The sequence below is a fragment of the Stegostoma tigrinum genome, chromosome 22 (genome assembly GCF_030684315.1).
Source record: "Stegostoma tigrinum isolate sSteTig4 chromosome 22, sSteTig4.hap1, whole genome shotgun sequence".
NCBI lineage: Eukaryota > Metazoa > Chordata > Chondrichthyes > Orectolobiformes > Stegostomatidae > Stegostoma > Stegostoma tigrinum.
This window is the reverse complement of record NC_081375.1, coordinates 52,275,540-52,299,266: the sequence shown is the minus strand read 5'-3', so window position 1 is coordinate 52,299,266 and position 23,727 is coordinate 52,275,540. Positions and strand designations below refer to the sequence as shown.

The 23,727-nt window shown below is 44.8% G+C and overlaps 1 protein-coding gene across 2 annotated transcripts; it reads right to left on the bottom strand.

Annotated features, from left to right (window-relative positions):
• Window positions 1–204: 204 nt before the first annotated feature.
• Window positions 205–23,117, bottom strand: LOC125463825 (serine/threonine-protein kinase SBK1-like). 2 transcript variants are annotated; one of them, XM_048555578.2, is made up of 4 exons: window positions 22,754–23,117; window positions 18,161–18,391; window positions 7,511–7,713; window positions 205–5,013 (listed from the first exon to the last, which is right to left on the bottom strand). In XM_048555578.2, the coding sequence occupies exons 2-4, from the start codon at window positions 18,327–18,329 to the stop codon at window positions 4,228–4,230; spliced, it is 1,158 nt and encodes a 385-aa protein (XP_048411535.1). In that variant the 5' UTR covers window positions 18,330–18,391; window positions 22,754–23,117; the 3' UTR covers window positions 205–4,227. The 2 variants fall into 2 exon arrangements, with proteins under 2 accessions (XP_048411535.1, XP_048411534.1); XM_048555577.2 differs by having other exon boundaries at window positions 22,832–23,117.
• Window positions 23,118–23,727: the final 610 nt, after the last annotated feature.

Below are 23,727 nucleotides of genomic sequence, written 5' to 3'. Positions count from 1 at the left end.
GAGTACAGGCTTGAGGATCTGATTTGCCTTTCTCCTTTTCTTACTGCTCTAATGGTGCTACATGTTACCGAGCTTCCTCCTGTTCCTAGTCTTTGTAGAAAATCATAATTATATTCTTCATCCCGTTTTAAGGAAATGTATAAACTGCGTGTGCATCCTATCCCCCCATGCAGTCTCCACAGACACTAAAGGGCTGAACATAAGTATTTTTAAGCCACTGTAAGCACTTTATTTTTGATTGAGCTTACAAAGTTGGTACACAAAGACCAGAGTAATTCTCCTACAAAGCCATATTTTAACCAGAGTCATATTATTGTCATTCTTCAAAATTCCCCGTGAAGATTGATCCTTCAAGCAACATATTCCTTTCTCCGTTTCTGTTGATGTCTTGCAATCTGTCATATACCATACTTTCTCCCAATTTCTGTTGTCTTGTTCTCTCTGCATTTCCATCAATATCACAGCCTCTACATGTCCTACACAATCTGTTTATTTTTGGTTGTATGCCGTCACTGTTTCTGTCGCATAAAGTGCTCTCTCCCTACTCCTATCATCTGTTTTTTCCTCTCCTCATTTCTATCTTGTGCTTTCTACCTCTCAGCACATTGTGCTTGCTCCTGATCTATCCTGTACACTGAGAATTCTCCAGATTTGTGACATACATCAACCTTGCCCCATCCATGTATCACGTTCCATGTTCTCTCCATACATTTTCCATGCACTGTGCTTTCTCCAGACTCTGTCATGTAGTGTGCATCTCTGTTCCTTCATTCTAACAAAGGGACTCGACTAGGGAAGTTACTTTTAGGTCATTTTAATCAAATTATAAAGAAAGTCTTACAGGAAGACAAATTGTATTGCAACCATTGAATCGATCATACCGCTCGAAGAGCTCGGGAAGCATTTTAGCTAAGAGCTAAAACTCTGGATTCTAAAAGGACACATTGCTGTCACAAAACCACAGACAGTTAAAACCACATACCATTCACTGAGGAATGAAACTCCAAGGAGTTTTGAACAGAAATATACCCACTGCACTGAAATTCAAACACAGGTTTGGTGGCACAATGGCCCCTCCTACATCTTGGAGACTGGGTCTACATGGGGGAGGTCCTTGCTGTTCAATGGGAGTGTTGCGCTGTCTACAAGAAGCAATTGAGTGTATTTCTAAATGCGGACTAATGGACACTAGCTATCTAGTTTGATTGCCAATTATTAGCATAAAGCACGTCATCGGTCAACTACGATTCTCAGTTCAAATATAGTCTTTGCCAAGTAGTTATCGCAACTTTCATCCATGGGTCTTCAGTGAATGTTTTCTTTCAAGAATTATTCTTTTCACATTTCATGCTAACGATTATGCAGCAGTCCATTGGTGCTTGGCATTGCCAAATCCACCATTGTCTTGATGATGGGGTAAGCAGCAATGACAGGGACAGAGTGTACTCTGGTCTCATTCTTCCCAAAGTCGCATAGTCTAAACATTGCTGGACTGGTCCGTTCTTCAGCCCCACCTCACACCTGGGTGTCTTTGTAGGATTAACACAAATGCAGAGCAAATCAGATAGTGTAAAGCTCTCTTTATGACATCTGTTTCATAGCCCTATGTTTTCATTTTTCAGAATAAAAAAAATAGATATGACAATCCAGTGTAAAATTACACATTAAACGTGGTACTGTATTGTACATATTGCACATATGTTAACATTAGAAACACTTCCAGTAAGCACAGTGAAGGTACATAGGATTGTGATTTATTCAATACACAAACTCAAATATATATTGTTCTAGGGGTCAGGGGTTCACTGGGGTAAAAGGTGAGAGATACTGACAGGCAACAGGATTCTGAGTCTAGAAGTCAAGAACATAACTGCTGAGCAATGGTAACAATAGTGATGTGTTACCATGCCTAAAGGTTTATTGGCCTAAGTTGAACAAATGCCCTGCCAAACAGTTGCTACACATTTGGTCATGTCTGTTTCTCCGCTGCTTGCTAGTCCTTGCTCTAGTGTCCTGAGATACAATTAGCCCCGATTACCATTTTGCGTTCTGTTTTTTTTGCATTGTTAACTGGCTTTCTTCCCAGCAGACAGAGGGAACATTCAATGATCCAATTAACTGGAAAGACTTTTGTTGCATTAGATGAAAAATTACTCAACACTGGTCAGCACGCCTGGCAGAAGGCAAGAGAACTGGGTGACAGGAACATACTGGCTGGTTATTCCAACTATCTGTAAAAGCACCATGCCAACTGCCCACAGGGTGAGGAAATGAAAATTATCATAATTACTGTGGTGCACAGTCACTTTAACCAAACCTACTTTTAGGATTGCAACCCTTGTCTGCTGTATGTTCTTTCCTCGATATATTTCAATTGACTTAAGGGAATCCTGTCAATTTCCCACTAGATAGGTTAACTTAAAAACAGCCTCGGTGTTCACAATAAGAGTCATATAACATGGCCAAGGTTCTTCTTGTTGCGTGTTTTGAGTATCTGATCTCTTTACTAACACTGGACCCTGTACTCTCACACTGTAAAATTACCTGCTTGCCGTCCACTGTTCCTGCATGCTTTCACAGTGCTACATCAAGCCAGATCTTCCTGACACCCAGTCCACAATACATGAGGACATCTTAACTTCAGGTGTCACTGACAACTGTCTGAGCTCAGTGATCCTCTACCAGAATTCATGCACCAATTCTGATTTAGTCAGAGATAAAAAGGAGGATGAGAAACCCGATCAGGAAAAGATCACAAGAATAGCACTACATCTGCAAAAATGCCTGGGTTTTAAAAGGCAGACTGCTTGGGGCTCCCGTTCTCTGGTCTTCACCATGTAAAGGCTTAATTCAACACTTTTGGACATTGTGTGGGATGGGTATGGATTGAATTGAGTGAGATTCATTGCAGTTTCCATTTCTGACCCTTTTACTTACAACCCAACTTTTCTCTCTCTCGTTATCTCATTGTTCTCCTCAAGTCTTGTTCATTTCCTCGCCTCTCTGTCCAGATTAGCTCCTCATCAATCCATGGGCTGGCTGACCAACTACATAGAACCCATCGTTACCGTGAGTGATAAAGCAATAAATGGCATGGTAGGCAGCTGCATTGTATTACCAGTCCTGTTCATGCTTCACTGTCAGAGTTACAGTGAAACACAGAAAGGCAGGAAATGTAGTAATGACCCTTCTCAAGTGTCCAGCGGTGCAGAGGAGAAACACAGGGACTACAACAAGGAAACAGGCCCTTTGGCTCATTTGGGCAATGCTGCGACGAAAGAAATGGAGAGGCATTTAGGCAGATTTAAGTGGCTGAGACGCCTTCAAGTCTTATCATTTAATTAAATTAACATAACAATTATCTTTAAGTTGTCTCAACAGCCTTTGCCCGAGATTATTCCACTCAACTAATTAATCTCTAGCCTTCTGAAATTCGAGAAATTACCTCAAATTGTTTTTTTTGCTTTAACACGTGTTAACAGCGTGGTCTTGTAAATTCAGTCTTATTAAACGAGATGTTAGGAAATTTAGCAGCTTAACATGCTGGCTGTGCCAGGGAGGGCGAAGGCTAAAGTGACAAAACTCACTCATGTTAGCATTTCTTTTTCAAACGAAGAATGGATTAGCGTGACGGTCACATTAGTGAAAGATCGGTGTAAATAGTGAAGACTTGTGCTGACTGAGCCATCCTCCTGGTGTACACTAACCAGCCCTAACGAAGAAAGTCACTTGAACAGTAGGAGTTACCACAGGTTTCATCACTGGGCAACGCCCTTGCCTTTGACTGTTAATACAGAATATAAAGGAGGATCCTTGCGCAGGAACTAAGCCTAAACCATAAAGATCCTTGCTGCAGTCATGTCCAATTGAGATTTGGACAGTTGTGTTGCCACCCCATTTGTTATCACCCACAGAATCAACACAAATTGAGTATATTGCTTTCAAAGTGTAAGGGTTGGGCCAAGTGCTCTCCTTGGCATCTCTCAGCTTGACTGACCCAAAGACACAAAGCAACTCAGTCACAACTGGATAAGAATCAGCTTGGGTTGAAAGCTCTAAAGGGCTATGTTTGACACAGGGCCTCATGGGAAGCCTGAGATTGAGCCCAGCTGGTGGCTAGTGTTGGCTTCTGAAGTAACGTTCCCTTCATAATAACTGTCACTCTCTAACATGTGCTTCCCATCGCATTTCAAGCCAGCCACATCTTGGGATACTGCGCTGTGTGCTCTAAACGCAGATTTCAATTGGCGTGGCCACCAGAATTCTGGTGTTGCTGCTCTCCCTTGTTGCCCGCTCATAGCTGCTGTTGGATGAGAGGGAGCTCGATGTTGTCATGGAAGAGAAGCGAGAGGACGGCGTTTCCATAGAAATGCTACTCTTGGCAACGGTGCAGACAGGGGATAAGCTCTGCTGCTTCATCCTGGCTACCAGATCTTCTTCAGAGGAAGAGCTCACATCAGCAATGTTATTGCTGCAATCTGTGTCCAGCATCCACCGATAGCTCAGGTATCTGAAGATCTCCTTGACAGAGCACCTCCTCTCGGATTCAACGGGTAGCAATTTCCGGAACATGCGGAGAGCATCATCAGTGAATCGCCTCCACTGGGATGGCACACTGGCACCTCGACGCTTCTGCCATCTCACAAACTCATCGTAGAAAGAGTCTGACAGGAGGGCTTTCTCCCAGGGGAAGTTTCCTGTGAGCATGCAGAAGAGTAGGACCCCAAAAGCCCAGACATCAATGCTGTAATCCACTGAGAAGCCCTCGTGTTTGGAGGCATCGCAGAGCTCTGGGGCAGTGTAAGGGATGGTGCCACTCACCCGTTTGACAGGAGTGCCAGCCCGACGAGTCATCCCAAAATCAGACAGTTTAACTTTGCGGCACTCCTTATCAAAGATGAGGATGTTCTCTGGTTTGATATCGCGGTGTACCAGCTTCCTGCTGTGCAGATAGTCCAGTGCTAAGGCAACTTGGTGCACGCAGCGCTTGGCAATCTGTTCAGGAAGGCCCACCTTACAGGGAACAAGAAACACAAGTTTCCAATATTACACTATTCGATAACCACATGCAACTTCAGGCACAACGAGATGAAGTATTTCAACGCTAACAATCATGGAGTGTAGATTTCCAGACCCAAAGGATATTGAGACTGAGGACCTTGAATACAGAGATAGTGGGACAGGGATCTCTGAAAACAGGTTTTTTGGAAAGATGGACTTGAGACTTAATATTAATGGAATTTCCAAATAAGGAATAATGGAATAGAGGCCTCAAACTAAGAAAGGTGTAATTCACAATTCCAAAACTTAGGGTAATAGATTCGGAAATTGTAGTCCCAAGCATAATGGGATGGAGGACTTCAAACTAAGGGGAGATGAGGTAGACAATGTGAGATCCAGTGACAGCGATGGGCCCAGTGAGTCTGCCAACTTTTAGTGAGACTACAAAGGCCATAAGGCCTGCTGGGTGGGTGAGGGGATGGGTCTGGGAGCTAGTGACTGGCTTTGGTGACAATGTCAGGTGCTCTGAGCTGAATGGCAGGCTGGGGGGGTCTGTCTTGCTTTCAAGGCAAAGAAGGATTATCTGAGCTGCACGTTTTTCTGTCAGAAACAGAAACCTTGCAATTACGTAGCAAATTCCATTATCTTCAGAAGGACGGCCTGTGAAGCTTGGAGCAGGACTCCTGCTTCTGCAAGGAGTGGGCCCCTGGCGGCAGGACTGTGTGGGCTGGTGTAGTCTAGAGCAGGGACTCTGGCAGGAGCATGGTGTGGGCTGGTGTAGCCCAGAGTAGGGACTGTGGCAGGGGCGTGGCATGAGCTGGTGTAGCCGGAGAAGGGACTCTGGAAGGGGCATGGCGTGGGCTGGTGTAGCCCGGAGCAGGGACTCTGGCAGGGGCATGGCGTGGGCTGGTGTAGTCCGGAGCAGGGTTTCTGGCAGGGGCATGGCGTGCGCTGGTGTAGTCTAGAGCAGGGACTGGCAGGGGCATTGCGTCAGCTGGTGTAGCCCGGAGCAGGGACTCTGGCGGGGGCATGGCATGAGCTGGTGTAGGCCGGAGCAGGGACTCTGGCAGGGGCATGGCGTGGGCTGGTGTAGCCTGGTTCAGGGTCTCTGGCAGGGGCATGGCGTGGGCTGGTGTAGTCCGGAGCAGGGACTCTGGCAGGGGCATGGGGTGGGCTGGTGCAGTCCGTTAGCAGGGGCTCTGGCAGGGGTGTGGCGTGGGCTGGAGTAGCCCAGAGCAGGGAATCTGCAGGGACATGGCGTGGACTGGTGTAGCCCGGTGCACGGATTCTGGCAGGTGCATGGGGTGAGCTGGTGTAGACCGGTGCAGGGTCTCTGGCAGGGGCATGTGGTGGGCAGGTGTAGTTCGGAGCAGGGACTCTAGCAGGGGCATGGGGTGGGCTGGTATAGTCCGGAGCAGGGTCTCTGGCAGGGGCGTGGCATGCGCTGTGTAGCCCAGAGCAGGGACTCTGGCAGGGGCATGGTGTGGGCTGATGCAGCCCAGAGCAGGGACTCTCGCAGGGGCATGGCATGGGCAGGTGTAGTCCAGAGCAGGGACTCTGGCAAGGGCATGGCGAAGGCTGGTGTCGTCAGCAGCAGAGACTCTGGCAGGGGCATGGCGTGGGCTGGTGTAGTCCGGAGCAGGGACTCTGGCAGGGGCATGGCATGGGCTGGTGTAGACCGGAGCAGGGACTCTGGCAGGGGCATGGCGGAGCTGGTGTAGTCTGGAGCAGGGACTCTGGCAGGGGCATGGTGTGAGCTGGTGTAGACCGGAGCAGGGACTCTGGCAGAGGCATGGCATTGGCTGGTGTAGCCCGGAGCAGGGACTCTGGCAGGGACATGGCGTGGGCTGGTGTAGTCTGGAGCAGGGACTCTGGCAGGGGCATGGCGTTGTCTGGTGTAGCCCGGAGCAGGGACTCTGGCAGGGACATGGCGTGGGCTGGTGTAGCCCGGAGCAAGGACTCTGGCAGGGGCACGGCGTGGGCTGGTGTAGCCCGGAGCAGGGACTCTGGCAGGGACATGGCGATGGATGGTGTCGTCTGGAGGGGAACTGTAGCAGCAGAGAAGGAAATGTTGGACTGCAAGTTATCTTTCTTTATTTTTAAAATTTATTTGAAGTTAATGTTAATGGGGCCATGCATGGTGATGGTACGCAATTTCATTGTATTTTATACTGAATACGTGTGACAATAAAAGGTTCAATTCGATAGTAAGAGGACTTCAGAATTAGGAATGAGAGGAATATATGAAGACCAAGCAACAACATAGCATATCTTCAAACTTAAGTGAACAAGATAACTGATTTCAAGAAATGGTTATTCTTTTTTATCTTTGCTGAAGAAAACCCTGAGACAATAAAGTTTTACGATGGTTTGATAAAGGATTGCATCTTGACCAAAGGATAAATGTCGGCAAACAAACTATTGGGAAAAAGAAATACAGGAAGTTAGAGAGCAGAGAGTCATGCACAATATTTTTTGATTTCTTTTTGCTGTTTAAGATGTTCAGTACCTGTGGGGGAATGATATCGAACAGGTCTCCTGCAGTCGCGTATTCCTGGGCGAACACATAATATTCTTCGGTTTCAAAAGCTATCCCAAACATGTCGATGATGAAGGGTGAGGCTGAAAGATACAGGGAGATGCTGTACTCTCTGAGGAAGCTTTTCAGTTTGGTGGTCTTCTTTCTCAGGAATTTCAAAGCCATTTTGGTACCTGAAGCGAGAAGGAAATAAAGTGAACTATTTGATTTGCAGACTGATCGATGGCTATTCAAGCCGAACAACCTTGGACTCCTTTGTAAGTTATGTTCGTTTGTGTACAGATATTGATGAATATTTGCTGGGGAGGTGGGAGTCAGGGATGGGAGACGGGAATCTAAGGTGTCTAACATGCGAGAATTCAAATACTCTGTATAAATGCAAACCTTTCTTTTCCTTTCAATTTGTCCAGCTGCCACCTTCTATTTAACTCAAATAACCAATGTGTTGGTCAGATTTCAAACAGTAGGAACTGCTGATGCTGGAGAATCTGAGATGACAAGGTGTAGAGCTGAATGAACACAGCAGGCCAAGCAGCATCAGAGGAGCAGGAAGGCTGACGTTTCAGAAAATGAAAAAGGGTCTAGGCCCGAAACGTCAGCCTTCCTGCTCCTTTGATGCTGCTTGGCCTGCTGTGTTCATCCAGCTCTACACCCTGTTATCTCTGATGGTCGAGTTATACCTGCTTGGTCCTGCTGGTAGTCATGTGCTCAATGGCAGTTTCAAACATTGATCCATTTATTTTTCAGAACTTTTCCTTGGGAAACCAGGGCAGGATATCGGTCAGAGATAATGGGAACTGCAGATGCTGGAGAATCCAAGATAATAAAGTGTGAAGCTGGATGAACACAGCAGGCCAAGCAGCATCTCAGGAGCACAAAAGCTGATGTTTTGGGCCTAGACCCTTCCTCTGATGAAGGGTCTAGGCCTGAAACGTCAGCTTTTGTGCTCCTGAGATGCTGCTTGGCCTGCTGCGTTCATCCAGCTTCACACTTTATTATCCAGGATACCAGTCACAATGTTTGCTACTTATCTACTCTCGCACCCACTTTTGTGTTCACCTTCCCTGCTCAAGATGGCATCCTAGAGAAATAACAAACCTACCATCTGTCCTTAAAGGGGATATGGGAGAGAAATAAGCAAACAAGATAAAACAATGTTCTTAAAGCTGCACCATCATTAGACCCTCAATAGCTCCATCCCTCTAAGCCCAGCCCTGCTCACTGCCTCCAAAAGCAGAGGGGCTGGCACTCAGATTAAAGAATAATCAAATTGTACAAGAATGGAGGGTGTCATCCACCCTCTGGGACCTCAGTCATGTGCTCTCTTATGGTAACTTCAGGTGACATTCCTGAGCAGGGCAATCAAAAGCAGCTAAATGGCACAGTTAACCTTTATCCTGTCCTCACCTGATCCAACCTGGGTCAGTTGATCGCAACAAAGAATTACTCTGGCACCCCCTCCACGATTCAGAAGCTCCAAGGCTAAGTGTTGAACAACCGACGTGAAATCAACTCATACAAATCAAGGATCAACCCTGGAACATCACTGACCTCTCTAGACACTCTATCTTAAGGCCTTAGCCATTTGAGAAGCCACTCTAATTATCTCCCTGTGTACCTCTTCACGGGCCATTTTCTTGTTTTCATATCTGCGATTATCCCTGGCTGGGCCTGCATTCATTGCCCAGCCCTAATTGACCTGGAAAATGTGGTGGTGAACCATCTTCCTGAACAGCAACAACATCTGGGTGTAGGGACAGCCAGGTTGCTGTTGTGGAGGGGCTTCCAATACGTTGACCAAAAGGAAGGAATGGCAACAAGGTTCTAAGTGAACACAGCAGGCGAAGCAGCAGCTTAGGAGCACAAAAGTTGACGTTTCGGGCCTAGACCTCTCTGATGAAGGGTCTAGGCCCGAAACGTCAGCTTTTGTGCTCCTAAGATGCTGCTTGGCCTGCTGTGTTCATCCAGCTCCATACTTTGTTATTGCAGATTCTCCAGCATCTGCAGTTCCTACTGTCTCTGAAAGTTCTAAGTGAGTGGCTTAAGAGGGGATCTTGTATGTAATTGTGCATCCGCTGCCCATGTCCCTGTAGGTGGTAGAGGTTCTCAGTTTGGAAGACTGCTGGCAAAGGAGCTCTGATGAGTTGTTGCAGTGCATCTTGTAGACACTACACCGGCTGCCAGTGACACAGAGCGTGAATGTTTAGGTGGTGAATAGTGTGCCAGCGAAGTGGGTCTGCTTTGTACTGGATGCTGTTGAGTTTCTTCAGTGTTATTGCAGCTGTCCTCATCAAAGGAAGTAGAGACTGTTCCATCGTATTCCCGAGTTGGGCCTTGTCAACAGGCTTTGACATTTTGCAGAGTTAGTTTCCAAAAAGGTTCCGAGCCACTGATCTGCAGCTGTAGCCACAGTATTTACATAGCTAGCCCAATTCAGTTTCTGGTTAATTGGTAACTCCCAACATATTGACAGTGGGGTGTTTAGCATAGATAGATTTTGTTTTGTCGGAGAGGATCATTGGCTGGGTACATGTTCATTGACACCTATCAGCTGAATGTTCTCTGAATTTTGCTGCACAAACTGCTTTAGTATCTGAATTGTCAGAGTGTCAAACACTGTCCGATCATCAGTAAAGGTCATCACCTCTGACATTTAAGATGGAAGTAAGATTACTGATTGAAAATGGTTGGGCCCAGGTCACTACCCTGAGAAACTCTTGCAGAGATGTCCAGGAGCTGAGATGATTGACCTCCAACAACCACGGCCATCTTCCTTTGAGTGAGATGTGACTCCAACTGGCAGAGAATTTTCCCCCTGATTCCCAGTGATTCCATTTGTACTAGGGTCTCCTTGACACCACATTTGGCCAAACACTGCCGATATTAAGGGCTGTCACTCTCACCTCACCTCTGAAATTCAGTTCTTCTTGTTCATGTTTGAGCCATGGCTGTAATGAGATCGGGAGTTGTGTGGCCCTGGCGGAACCCAAAGTGAGCGTCGCTGAGCAGGTTATTGCTGAGCAGGGATAATGGGAACTGCAGATGCTGGAGAATCCAAGATAACAAAGTGTGGAGCTGGATGAACACAGCAGGCCAAGCAGCACCTCAGGAGCACAAAAGCTGACGTTTCATGCCTAGACCCGATGAAGGGTCTAGGCCCAAAATGTTAGCTTTTGTGCCCCTGAGATGCTGCTTGGCCTGCTGTGTTCATCCAGCCCCACACTTTGTTATCTTGCTGAGGGGGTGCTGCTTGTTAGCACTGTTACTGACAACAACCATCAAGAAGAGACTGAGGCAGCATTAATTGGGCTGGGTTGGATTTGTCCTGCTGTTTGTGGATAGGGTATCCTTGGGTGATTTCTGACATTCTGGTGTTGATACCAGTGTTGTAGCATACTGCAACAGCTTGGCTAGCAGTGCAGAGATAGCAGGAACTGCAGATGCTGGAGAATCTGAGGTAACAAGGTGTAGAGCTGGATGAACACAGCAGGCCAAGCAGCATCAGAGGAGCAGGAAGGCTGACGTTTCAGGGAAGGATCTAGGCCCAAAACATCAGCTTTCCTGCTCCTCTGATGCTGCTTGGCCTGCTATGTTCATCCAGCTGTACAACTTGTTATCTCTTGGCTATAGTAGAGCTAGTTCAGTAGCACGTCTTCAGAGCCATGGCCTAAATGTTGTCAGACCCTGTAGAATTTAAACGCTGTGCAATAGGCTTGAGGAACCAATCAGTTTTCTTTTGTTTACGTGCTACTCAGTAATCAGACCGCAAATAAGAAAAATGTGAAATATGTATCCCAAAACTACCCATACAGAGGCAGAAGAACATAATCAAACAAATATTGAACCAACAAAAGGATAGTGAGACACATGAACAGGCGCTTGGTCAGAGAGAAAAACTTTAATTGAGTCTTAAAAGGAGAGAGAGAAGTCGAGGTGGGAGAGATGTAGAGGTCAAAGTCTACATAAATAGAAGCACTGCTTCCAGTGGGCTAATGCAAGTGGAGATCTGCGCGAGACCAGATCTACACGAAGTCAAAGGTCTTAGAGTGTTTTCTGACATTCTGACACCCACTGCATTCCAAAACCAGTCCAACCTGTCTCTGCCTCCCTAACCTGTTCTTCCTCTCACCCATCCCTTCCTCCCACACCAAGCCGCACCTCCATCTCCTACCTACTAACCTCATCCCACCTCCTTGACCTGTCCGTCTTCCCTGGACTGACCTATCCCCTCCCTACCTCCCGACCTATACTCTCCTCTCCACCTATCTTCTTTTTTCCATCTTCGGTCCGCCTCCCCCTCTCTCCCTATTTATTCCAGTTCCCTCTCCCCATCCCCCTCTCTGATGAAGGGTCTAGGCCCGAAACGTCAGCTTTCGTGCTCCTGAGATGCTGCTGGGCCTGCTGTGTTCATCCAGCCTCACATTTTATTATCTTAGAGTGTTGTTGAGCTGGGTGAAGTCACAGAGACAGCTGGAGAGGCCACAGAGACATTTGATTATGGGGCGGGGTTGAGCTAACACTTTGGGTTTTCTCTCAAGCACAACTCTCACTGGTGCTGGTGTTGTGCTCCCTCCTCTCACTGGTGCTGCAATATCTCCATATGTGGAGTACGGAGCATTGCAACGAAAAGCCGTGGTACCTCTTACTGCCATCTGGGGGAGCTCACTGTCCCAGTGTTGAATTCTAAAGGTTTGGAAATGGTCTGTAGCACCAGAACAGCATCAGATACAAAGCCACCGATTATTTCACTGAATGGAGATTTGAATACCTTCAAAGTATTTCATCTAAAGAAGTTTATCAAAATCACTTTATAGTTTCAGGACTGCCATTGAAGTTGGTGTATGGCATCCAATTATCCAGGAATCAAAGATCAATCTTCACAACACCGCTGTGAAAAACCTCAAGAAATAAAAATCATCACAACACTCAAAAAGAGTGTGTGGCTTTCTCAATTTTCATTTAACCCCTATTTTTAAAATTTATTACAACATTATTAAAAATGGAAGAAAAGCCACTGGGTGGAGTGGTTTGAAGTGGGAGGACAAGTGATGTAATCTGTAGAATGCATTGCAATCAGAGCTGGCAACCATATATTTCAGGAATAGAAACAGAAAATGCTGGAGAAACTCAACAGGCTTAGTCAGAAATCCTGAAACAGTCATATCAGGCCTGAAACATTAACTGTTCCACTCCCCACAGATGACAAAGTCAGTGAGAATGGAAAGTAACAACACTGAATTTATACTGAGAAAAGTAGTTGGTGCTGACATATCTATTTCTCACTTCCTCATTCATTTATAGAGTCGCTGATGCCACACACACTAAGCCCTCCCTTCAGTTTTTGATGGACACTGAACTCTCACTGTTGAGTCATTCTCATTGATCTTACTTTCAAATTCAGGCACAGTGTCAAAAATGGGATTTGCATGAACAAAATGAACTTTTGTCAGCACTGTGTGCTCAGAGACTACTATAATCTAGTTCCTATTGTATGCTGCAGAACTTTAGCCCATTAGAATCACTGCATTGTACCGCACAGAAGATGATCAATTGAGGATGTGCCAACTCTTTCAAAGTGCTGTCCATTCAGTCCCACTCCTCCCCTTCTTTCCCCCAACACTGCAATTTTCTCTTCAATTCTCTCTTGAAAGTTTCTGTTGAGTTTGCTTCCATTACTCTTTTGGACTGCTTTCCAGAACTGGTTGTGCAAAAATGATTTCTCTTCATTTCCTTGCTAGGTTTTTCTTGACTATTCTGGATTGCTAGCGCTGACAATTTTTAAAAGGGGTGTTTGTTGTCGGAATATGGATGTTATTGTATAACTATTATAACCCATTCCTAAGGTGAGACTGAATGATTTTCAGAGCGTAGTTCTGAATCAATTACGGTGACCGAAACTGCATGTCGATCAATCTGGATAAGAACAGTCAACTTCCTTCCCTAATGGGCATTAGCTAACCAGTTAGCTTCTCAGGAAAAGCCAACTTTGATGCCATTTCTAAATTACCTTTGAAACTGAGTCCCTATTTATGAATTGCACTGGTGAGGATTTGATCTCACGCTGACTGGATCAGTTAAGCTCCCATTGGATAGAGATTGCTACAAAAAGCAAACTGGGTTTTGTATAAGGATGTATAAGGGTCTGGAAATGGTAAAAACTGAGGAAGCCTTCAGCGCAATCTGTTATGATGATGTTACATAGACTCAGGGGAGAATAGCTCAGGATCTCCAAGAGGCCTGCGAATCTCTGGTCCAAAGCATTCAGCTCCTTGAGACTTGCTGTTGGGAAAAAGCAAACACCAGCTGAAGACAGTGTAAGGAAAGCGCTGTCACAGCAACGTTTCACCCACCCCTTTGTGCAATCACCTTTTGCCTCAAGTATGGCAGAGCCTGCAGAAGCCATATTGGACTGTACTGCCACCTCCAGGCTCAGCCTGAGAGAGGAAGATTGACAATGATGATGATGATTATGTTCCACAGTCTCTGCAACAATGCCTATGATATTCATGTAACTTGAATTTAGTTGTTATCAAATAATAAAGTCCATATTTTCTCTCATACTCTGGACCAAGCAGCATCTGTACATCCCTATCAGGAAAGGGTGGCAGTAACTCATCTAGAGAACTCACAATATGATGAGCAGTGGTGAGGTTTCATCTTAAAACACTGGGCATCATTAGATATCAATTTGTTGGGCAATTCAGCAAAGCTAGTTAGATATGATAATATTTCAGACTGGGTATCATTATTGGAGATCTCTAAACAGCTAATCCAGAAATATTACGTGTACATCAACCCGTCCTCTGTATGATAAAATGCTTCATTTAAACATGTGTATCTACTTGCACTCTGTACATTTTTAAGACTGACCCAATGCAGCCAAGGCTCATTGAGTTTCAGCAAATGGAAGATGTGCCTACAGTGAGGGAAGATGCTGGGTTGCACCATAAGGTAGTGTGTTCAAGTTGCAATGATAAAGACTTGAGTGTAAAGCCATGCTTGATACTTCCCTCCAGTGCTGAGGGGAGTGGTGTAGGATGCTACATTACTTTTTGGATTGGATGTTAAACTGAAGCCCAACAGCCCTCTCAAATGAGCGTAAAAGATCCTGTAGCCCTTTTACAAAGAACAGCAGTTGCATTCTCCCTTGAGTTCTGCCTCTCAATCAGCATCACCTACAACAAGTTTGGTTATTATCACATGCCTATTGTGGGAACTTACTGCGAACAATTAATGCCAAGTTTCCCACACCACTACAGTTCAAGGAAGTACTCCATTAGTTTTGGGGGTCATGAAAGGTGCTACATAAATGCAAGTTATTTTGTTTCCAAATTGGACAGAGAAGGTTTCTCCCCTGTGTGCATTCCCCACTGGCTGTAAGTGTCACAGACAACTGTGTGCCAAAACAAATGCTTACGCGCACACACACGCTGTAAAAGTAAGTAAAAGGCAACAACTTGAGCATGCACAAATACCCGCGCATGCCGGCACGTCCAAACAAACAATAGATGTATTGTCAGCTCCTTATAGAATGCTAAATAATTAAAATCCTATTGAACAACAAATTGCCCAGGATAGCTGAATGTCTCTCCACCCAAGGCGTGGCCCGGTTGCAGACTTCTAGTTCCCAAATTGTCAGCTCTGTTCAAGCACGTCAACTGTCACATTCATGTTCAGTTTGTGCTCTTATGGAAGGGCCTGAAAATTATATCACCACACCCAGACAAGGTCACACCTAATACTGGAACAGAAAGCACAATGCTCTAAATAAATAAATCAGATAGTGCCCCACTCCACACCAAGGGTGGCTCAAACAACTAACCACTTTCAAACGCAGTGATATATTGACCGGTACGGAAGCTATGTTGCACAAAGGTGTGATAAACAGCAGTCAATTATTCTGCTTTCAATAGATTGATACAGGAATAACTGGTGTTTAGAGTGTAAGAATCCCTGACCATCAATTTGTATTCACAACTATTTAAGATTTACTTTGAACTATCAATGTGCAGAAAAGATGCTTCATGGGAAATAGTGGGGTGATGATATGGTGCAATCTTCAACCTTTAAATAACCAAGCCAACCAGAACCCAACATCATGACCAGTTCTGGATGACAATCTGTGCCACAGTTTCAATGAATGATGAAGAGTCATCTAGACTCGAAACACCTGCTTGCTCTCTCTCCATGGAAGCAGCCTGACCCGTTGTGATCTCTGGCATTTTTGTTTTCAGTACAGATTGCAGCATCTGCAGTAATGTGCTCTTTCAACGGATAAGGGGTCTCTGTTTCAACACCTGACAGGGGACAGCATTCCCTCTCTCTGAGTATGTCCCTGACTCAGTTAGCAGCACTCTTGCTGCCGAGTTGAGTGTTTTTTGGGTTCAAGTCCCATCCCAATGACTGGAGCACAAGCTGTAGACTGACATCCTAAGGCAGTCACTCTGTTGGAGGTGCCATCTTTTGGCCTTGCCCTGCCAAAGCCATCCTTGTTGAGTGGATATAAAGGGCCTGCATTTAAGAGGAATTAGTTCTCTCCGATATATTCTCTGAATCAACATTACCACGACGTTATCTGTTCCTTGCCTTTTCCAGAAGAGGAATGTCATGAGCTGTGTGAATTGCAGCCTAAGCCAGCCGTTATTGCCCATCATTGTCCTTGAGAAGGTTGTAGTGATTTCTGTTTTGCACGGCTATAGTCCTTGGAATACAAGGGCACCTGCAGAACTGTTAGGAAAGGAATTCCAGGGTTTTTAACCAGTGGCAGTGACTTCTGTGCGAATTGATTGTTATTTTACCGACTGGAAAACAATGATGTTGTTCCACATGTTTGGCAATTTCCTTCTCTCTATAAACACCTCTTGATCAGAAGTCCTGATCCAAACCCGTCAACTGTAACTTATTGCGGGAGTGTGAATGTGAGTGTGTTAGATTACTGTCTAGTCACCTTAAGGAACTGCCTATCCACTGAAGCATTGATCAATGACGGTCTCCTCTCCAGAAGTACATGGTAGCATTTTGGTAATGTTACTGTTATTGTAACTCAGATGTTTAGACTAATGATGTAGAAACGCAAGTCTGAGTTGCACCACTGCAACTGTGGAATTTGAGTTCAGTTAACTAAATTAATCTGGAAGACACAGCCTGTTAACAGTCAGCATGAAACTAACAAATTGTTGTAAAAACCCATTTGGGTTATTAACATTCTTTCAGGATGGAAATTTTCTCCCCTTTACCCGGCCTGGCCAATGCTTGACTTCAGATATACCGCAACGTGATTTGTGCTTGGCTGACCTCTAACTCAGATCACTCAAGTTAGACTTTGATGGCTATCCGGGTGAGAAATGCTGAAATCGCTAATGATTCCCACAACCAATGGAAAAGTTCTTTGGTGGCTCCTGAAGTCAACGTGGCTGATGTTAGCAACGTAAATGAGTCAATGTTGAGTGTTGCTCTAGGTGAACTCAACAATCTGAATCAAAGCAGCCACAAGGATAATGTGAATGTCGCTCTGGTAGTTAGGCTTGCTTCTCAGCTTTGGGCTGTTAAATTGCAGGTTGCCGGGGCAACGCTGTGTTTTGCAATACACTATTATGCCTAGCTTGAAGTATGCCATTATTTAATTGGATATGAAGTAAAGTCACATTAGTCAAGGCTTTGTGGAGGGAGCTTTGCATTACAACTGATAACAATAACGTCTTATAATAAAACTGTATTTTAATGCAATAAATGGCTCCCAATGCAATTCACAAAAATACAATCAGACAGAAATAGAGACCAAGCTAATGGAGGAGAGGATAGGAGAGGTGATGAAAGCTTGACCAAAGAGGTGGGTTCTGAAATGTGTCACAAATGACAGTGTGGCTCAGTTGGAAGCACCCCTGCCTGGAAGTCTGCGGGTTCAATCCGCACTCCAGAAAGTGGTGTACTACAATGTAGTGTGCTGCTCTGCTGCACCATGGAGGGGATACTATAGTGTCAGAGGCGCTGGCCTCTCCTTAAGCCATGAAGCCACCGGCTTCCTCAGGTGGGTGTAAAGCATCACAGCACTATTTCTAAGAAATGAATCGGGGTTAAGTGGTCAAACCCTCAACCAGTGTTATACAGAGAGAGTTTTCTGGTCAATGTCGCTTTGCTGTTTTGGAAGACCTAGCTGTATGCAAATTAGCTGCTGCTAGTCCTGTGGGTTACAGCAGTGAGGCAACTCCCAAAGGGGTTCATTGGCTGCTAGGTGCTTTGTGATGTTGTGAAAACATGTGAGGGGGATAGAGAGGAATCCTCAGTAGGTAGGACCTAGACAGCTGCGCCAAGACCAATGTGGCTAACATCAGGGTAAAATGTTTGGAAGGTCAGGTCACTTTGTCCTCAGAGGCTCATTGGGGAATGTCAGAAACATGGAGAATTGAGATCAAGAAGAATTTTAAAGCTGGGCATGAGAATTCTTACTTAAAGACTTTGGGAGAGTGTGTGGGGAGCTATCAGAGATTATCAGTAACAGGCATAGGGCACTTGAGCCATTTTGGGTGTCAGGATTAAAATAAAAGGAAGATGTTTCAGTGTAACCCCTAGTGTCTGAGTACTAACTGAGAAAATAAAATTGTAGTGGCAATTGATACTTACCTCTGACCTTATGGATAACCAGGTCAACCTTGCCATAGGTGCCTTTCCCCAGCTCTCGAATCACCTCGTAGTACTTATTCACCTCCAACCTCTCCAGGTTCTGAGCTGTGAGCAGCTGAAGTTCCTCCAGAACATCGCTGGCTCCTCGGGTCATCAGCGAAGAATTCATGGCTGTTATCAGATCCAAACTGGATTGAAATCAACTCCAGCTCGGAATTCTAATCTCAGCCCCTACAGGGGAAAAAAAAATAAAGCATTATCAACACATCGGAACCAACACTCCCATCAATCCATTCAAAGACACAATCGTCGATCTAAAGCAATGGCCCAAACTGGGCTGCTCATTTATCACCGAGCCTCTCTGTGAGGACAATTATTCACTGGGCTACATGAGATGATTTCTCCTCTCTTAAACACCTCTTTTTCCAATGTGTCCTTTTCCAGCAGATTCAGGGACTCGGCTGCAAATCCTTCTGTGGCAGAAAACTCCACAGGTTCAGCACAGTTTGAGTGAATTCGCTTCCTCATCTAAACAGTCTATTGGGCACTTCTTCGCATATTAATAGAAGCTTTTACAATCAATTTCTATGACACCTGCAAATTTCAGACTTGCTTTTTTTTGGCAATTTTATATATTTGCTCTTTGGATCTAATGCCACCCCTAATTTCTTTTCTAAGCCATGGTTTCGCTATCTTTTCCTTTTTGTCTGCCAAACGGGAATGAATAATTGCTGTAATTTGCTCATGGTTTTAGAAATAAGAATTATTGCCTAGATTCAGGCACTTTGGTACGTTTTCCCAATTCATCCCTGCCAGTTTGCACCTTATGCCTTCATAGAACCCCTCATTTAGATTCAGGGCCCTAGTTTCAGATTTGACTATTTCAGTCTCCATCTTAGTAGAAGAATTCTATCATATTATGGTCAATCTTCTCCAAAGGACCATGCACAACAAGATTGCCAATAGCCTCTTCTAGAATAGATTGTTCTCTCGTTTGCTCCTCAACTTGTTGGCCTAAAAACCACTACTTACACACTCAGAGAAATTCTCCTTCACAATCCCATTGGTTTGTCCAAACTATGTGTAAAGTCACCTATGATTATTGTTTTCCCTTTAGTGAAATGCTTCAATGTTTGAAGGGAAAGAATTTTCATTTAAATAACTGAAATAACTGCACAGAGGCTGGCATTTTGTCACCGAGTCACCCTTAATTTACACATGCATAGTACACTGGCTGTGACCAGCCAACTCGAAGTCAGACCCTGAAGGGAGCAGACTCTGAATCCCCTATTTATATCTTGTCAGCTAGGGCTCCCTGACTGGCCCAGGTTAACAACCCAATCAAGGATCTCAGTCATAAGATCCACCTGGTTCCAATCACTACACTAGGCTTCTGTATTTTTCATAATAGGGGGTATCAAATGTGTTGACCAGCAATAGGCATTTTTTGAATTGCAGTCATATCTATATATATGCAGCAACCCAGTTATGCACAGAAAGATTCTAAAAATAACAAAAGACTGGATGATCTGCTTTTCTTACCACTGGAAATGTTGGCTGTGACAACATGGATAAAAAGAATCCTGCTCTTTGAACACAGCCATGGTTTCTTTATTAAAATATTAATCCAATTGACAGCACCTTCCATAATGCTGTTGTCTTCACCTGGCATGGTCTGTGTGATCGAAACCCAAAGCTGTGGGGGCACATTCAGTCCTGACTCTTAGACAACACAGGGTCCGAATCATTGAAGCTCAGTTAGCAAGTGCACTAATCTGCCTGAGACTCAACAACACACAGACACACACAGACACACACAGACACACACAGACACACGTGCACAGCACCCACATGGTTCATGCTGAGATGCATGTGATATCCTGGGCTGATTCGAGATTGGAATTAACCTCCTGCCGATTGCAAGTCAAATGACAAAAGAAAGGCTTGGCTGGGATGCCCCAAAGAACTGTACCACCTTTAACCAGTTATCATGGGCAGTGCCATTGGGAGAGGGGAACACATCAGATTGGTTAGCATCCTCAGTGCCTATCGGTGACCAGCTCTGCTCACCATTTCTGTAATAGCAATTTATTAGAATTGCAGTGAATGTGGAGCCCTGAGCATCATGTTGTTTTGGCACCCTTTCAGCGAAGTTTGTTTACCAAATACAGAGGCTGCTTTGAAGGTGAACGCCTTGTGGGGGGGGGGGAGCTGTCATCACATGGCCCCCAGCTGACGATGTTGTTGTGAAGAAAATGATGAGAGATCTTTCATTTTGTCAGCTTACAAATAGATCTTTAACGCTGGATATTTGCAATCACTTGATCTGTGTCTAGATTTTAATTGGACTTTGATTTAAGCGGGACTTTCAGTTAAACACTGTGAAAAATTATATCTGGATAGAGAGAGATGGGTTCCCTAAAATTGCAAAACTGGAAACAAAAAGATTGTTATCTTTCTCGGTCCCCAATTCCCTCTCAGGTATCTTCGGTTTCCATTCTCCCAATCTATCCTCATCTGTTTCCAGTCATCCCTTTTAAACTATTCGCTGTCTCGGTTTTTTTAAAAATTCCTTTTCTTGGCTATAATTCCAACTGTTTTCATTTGTTTGTTTTTGTCTCTCCACCTTTCCAATTGCCAGCTTTAGTTCCCATCCCTCCCCGGCTTTGTTTGGCTGTTTATGTCACATCTCCATCTCCTTCGCTTTCTGACCATCGCCAATATTGCGTGACCAGACTGCTAGATACGACACGCCCCGCACTGCCCCAATCCAGCACCTTTCAGAATATTGAAACATCTACTTGTAAATAAAGCGTCAATTCCAGCAAGCCTTGCCGCCCTGAATATTAATCCTACTGATTGCATTGACATTGCATTCCCTATTAAAATTGCGTTGAGGCAAAATGGCCATTTGATGTTCAAAATTCAATCAGCAGAAATTATTTAGAGGGAGCTTTAGAGGCACTGCAGGATGAAGGAATTCATGAAACAGACCATTTATGGCGTACCTTTTAATTAAAACAATATTATTGCATTAGGCTAGCGAAATGATACAATCGTTGGCGCTCTGAAGGAAAGCTGGTTTTTAAATGTTTATGTACGAGCTGTGCAGAGAATGATGCAACGCAGACTGTTTGACCCATCGTGGCGTGCTAGCCATTTGAAAGAGATATCCAATTAGTTATTTCTCACTGCCTTCTCATGTTTACCCTGTCAAACGTTTCTTCAGTTCTCTTCGAAGTTACTATTGAAGATGCTTCCTCCGGCCACAAAAAATGCACCCGGCAAGACTGAATTTTGCCCATCTGGTCTCTGGCTTTTTTTTTGCTAATTGTGCAAATAAAAGAGATCTGGAAGATTCATGTCCGTTGCTGATCACTGTTTAGAACTGAGGCTGTTTAATATTCATTAATTTGCCTGAGCTGGCAAGATTGGAATGAGAACGAATAGACAGGATCAGCTGAAAATGGTCAGACAGGCAGAGAGACCAAGAGCAGGTCGATAATAAAACAAACAAAAACTGACAGGTCAAACAGAAGATGTAGCACCAACTGAGCTAAGCAATTCCGGAGATTCTTTGTTAGGCTTTGCTTCAGAATATAACGATGGACAGTAATGCCAGTTATATTTATTTTTTTCAAAAAGAGGTTGGTGTGGTGAAGATGAGCTTTGTACACATTTCCAAACTTTCGCAGACAAAATTGAGCAAATGATTGACCATTGCTGCACTGTCGTGGGTGTCGTAGACAAAAGCTTCCCGTCATTCTCACCCACCCTAAATACTATTTCAACACACACGGACTGATCTACCCATATAAACACGGCTACTTGATACAAAACGTCCCAAAACGCACCCGTTGCTACGAAGATGCTCAACAATTGCAGGTTTGCTTGTGCGAGATTACATTATTTCTGATTGCAAAACAAACCTCCAACACCTGTCTTTCGGACTCCCCCGAGTCTGAGCTGTAACAACAACCTTGCTTCTCTCCCCAGACAATAAAACAGCCTCCGTGTTGAACTCGTTCCCATCACTTGGTCCCTGGTAGGTATTGGAAGCACTGCATTTATAGAAAGGGGGAAATGATACTTTTTTTTTGCTCTGGACATTAATCTGAAATGTGGCACTGGTTAAGCAACGCAAAACATACTGCTTTTAAGTTACTGTGCAAATGTTTGGAGAAAAGACGTACGCCTGAATTCGCCACAAACCGCAGTGGCACAATACATTGGGTGAGGTCTGTCAGGTATCAGCTGGATTGCCTTAAACCACTGTCCTGTTCATGAGCCGGCTACAATCATGCCAAGATTAGCCTGGCACTCTCTCATGCTGCACTGCATCCACTACATGGGCATGAAGCTACTGCCATTCCCGGAGCTAGCACCCTTCCGTTGTCCACAGGAATCACCTCACTTCGTATTTATGCACGCACAAATAAGTAACAATCTCGGCACATGCAATATTGTACATATATACAATTAATATACATTTATAGCTCATGTTAATAGAAAGAATATTTTTCTGATTGCAGTTATATTTCATTCCTTACTATTCTGTAAACAATCATAACAAATAAATTTTCCAGTGCTCACGTGTTCTCTTTTTGCTTTTCTATTGATTGATGCAGAAGAACAATATTCCTTCTGTTGTGCTGTTGCAAGGTGCCTCACCTTAGTGCTGGGATACTTGGCCACAGTGCAGCCCAGCTGGAGGGCAAGGATGGAACTGACTGTGCCTGCAGCAGCTTCTGATTGCTAGCATTGACTTGCTCCTTTGTTTGGGAGTGCCTGCTCTTCTTGTCTTTATCAGTCCCTTGTGATGGTGTTTTTTTCCTTTCCTCCCTCTCTCTCTCTCTCTCTCTCTTTCACAGATGGAACTGCTGTTCATTAGAGAGATTCAGACCACCCCCTCCTCCTCAGATTGTCCTAACAGCAATCACCCTCTCACTCTCCTGCTTTCAGCTCAGGGACATTTAAAGGGACCCAGATCAGCCGGCGGACAGCAGGTCCCACCCAGAACCTTCAACCTCCAATCAAAGGCAAGGGGTCGAGTAGCCACCAATCGCACTGGAACGATTGTACTCGTTGCCAATGAAAGCACAGAAACGCAAGTAATGACCACCAATCACAGTCCTAGTTGTGTTGGACCAATTGGGAGAAGAGTTGGTCGGCCAATGAAGATGCAGGATTGTGCAGAAGCACCAATGAAAGCTGTCCCCTTTGCCAGCGCTCAGGCTAGACTGGAAGATCAGTTCATTTGTCAAACTGCAGGCAGGGTGTGAGCTGTAGCGCACCAAACAAATACCCAGCTATTATTTCATACTGCACCCCTGCAGACAAGACAACACGATATATGGCATCCACAGCCTTCCTATTGCAATGCAAAATTAAGATTGCAATGTGTTCTCAACCAAACTCTGTTTACCTGTTCGAAACAGACCCAGAAGCAATTAGATTCTTTGAGCAATTACACATCAGCAAGGATAGTAAGGCATGTAGATGCCAGGCTGTGAGTGCAAAGCCTATAATTTGAATGAGTCCTGAGGTGAAATTACAGCCTTATAATC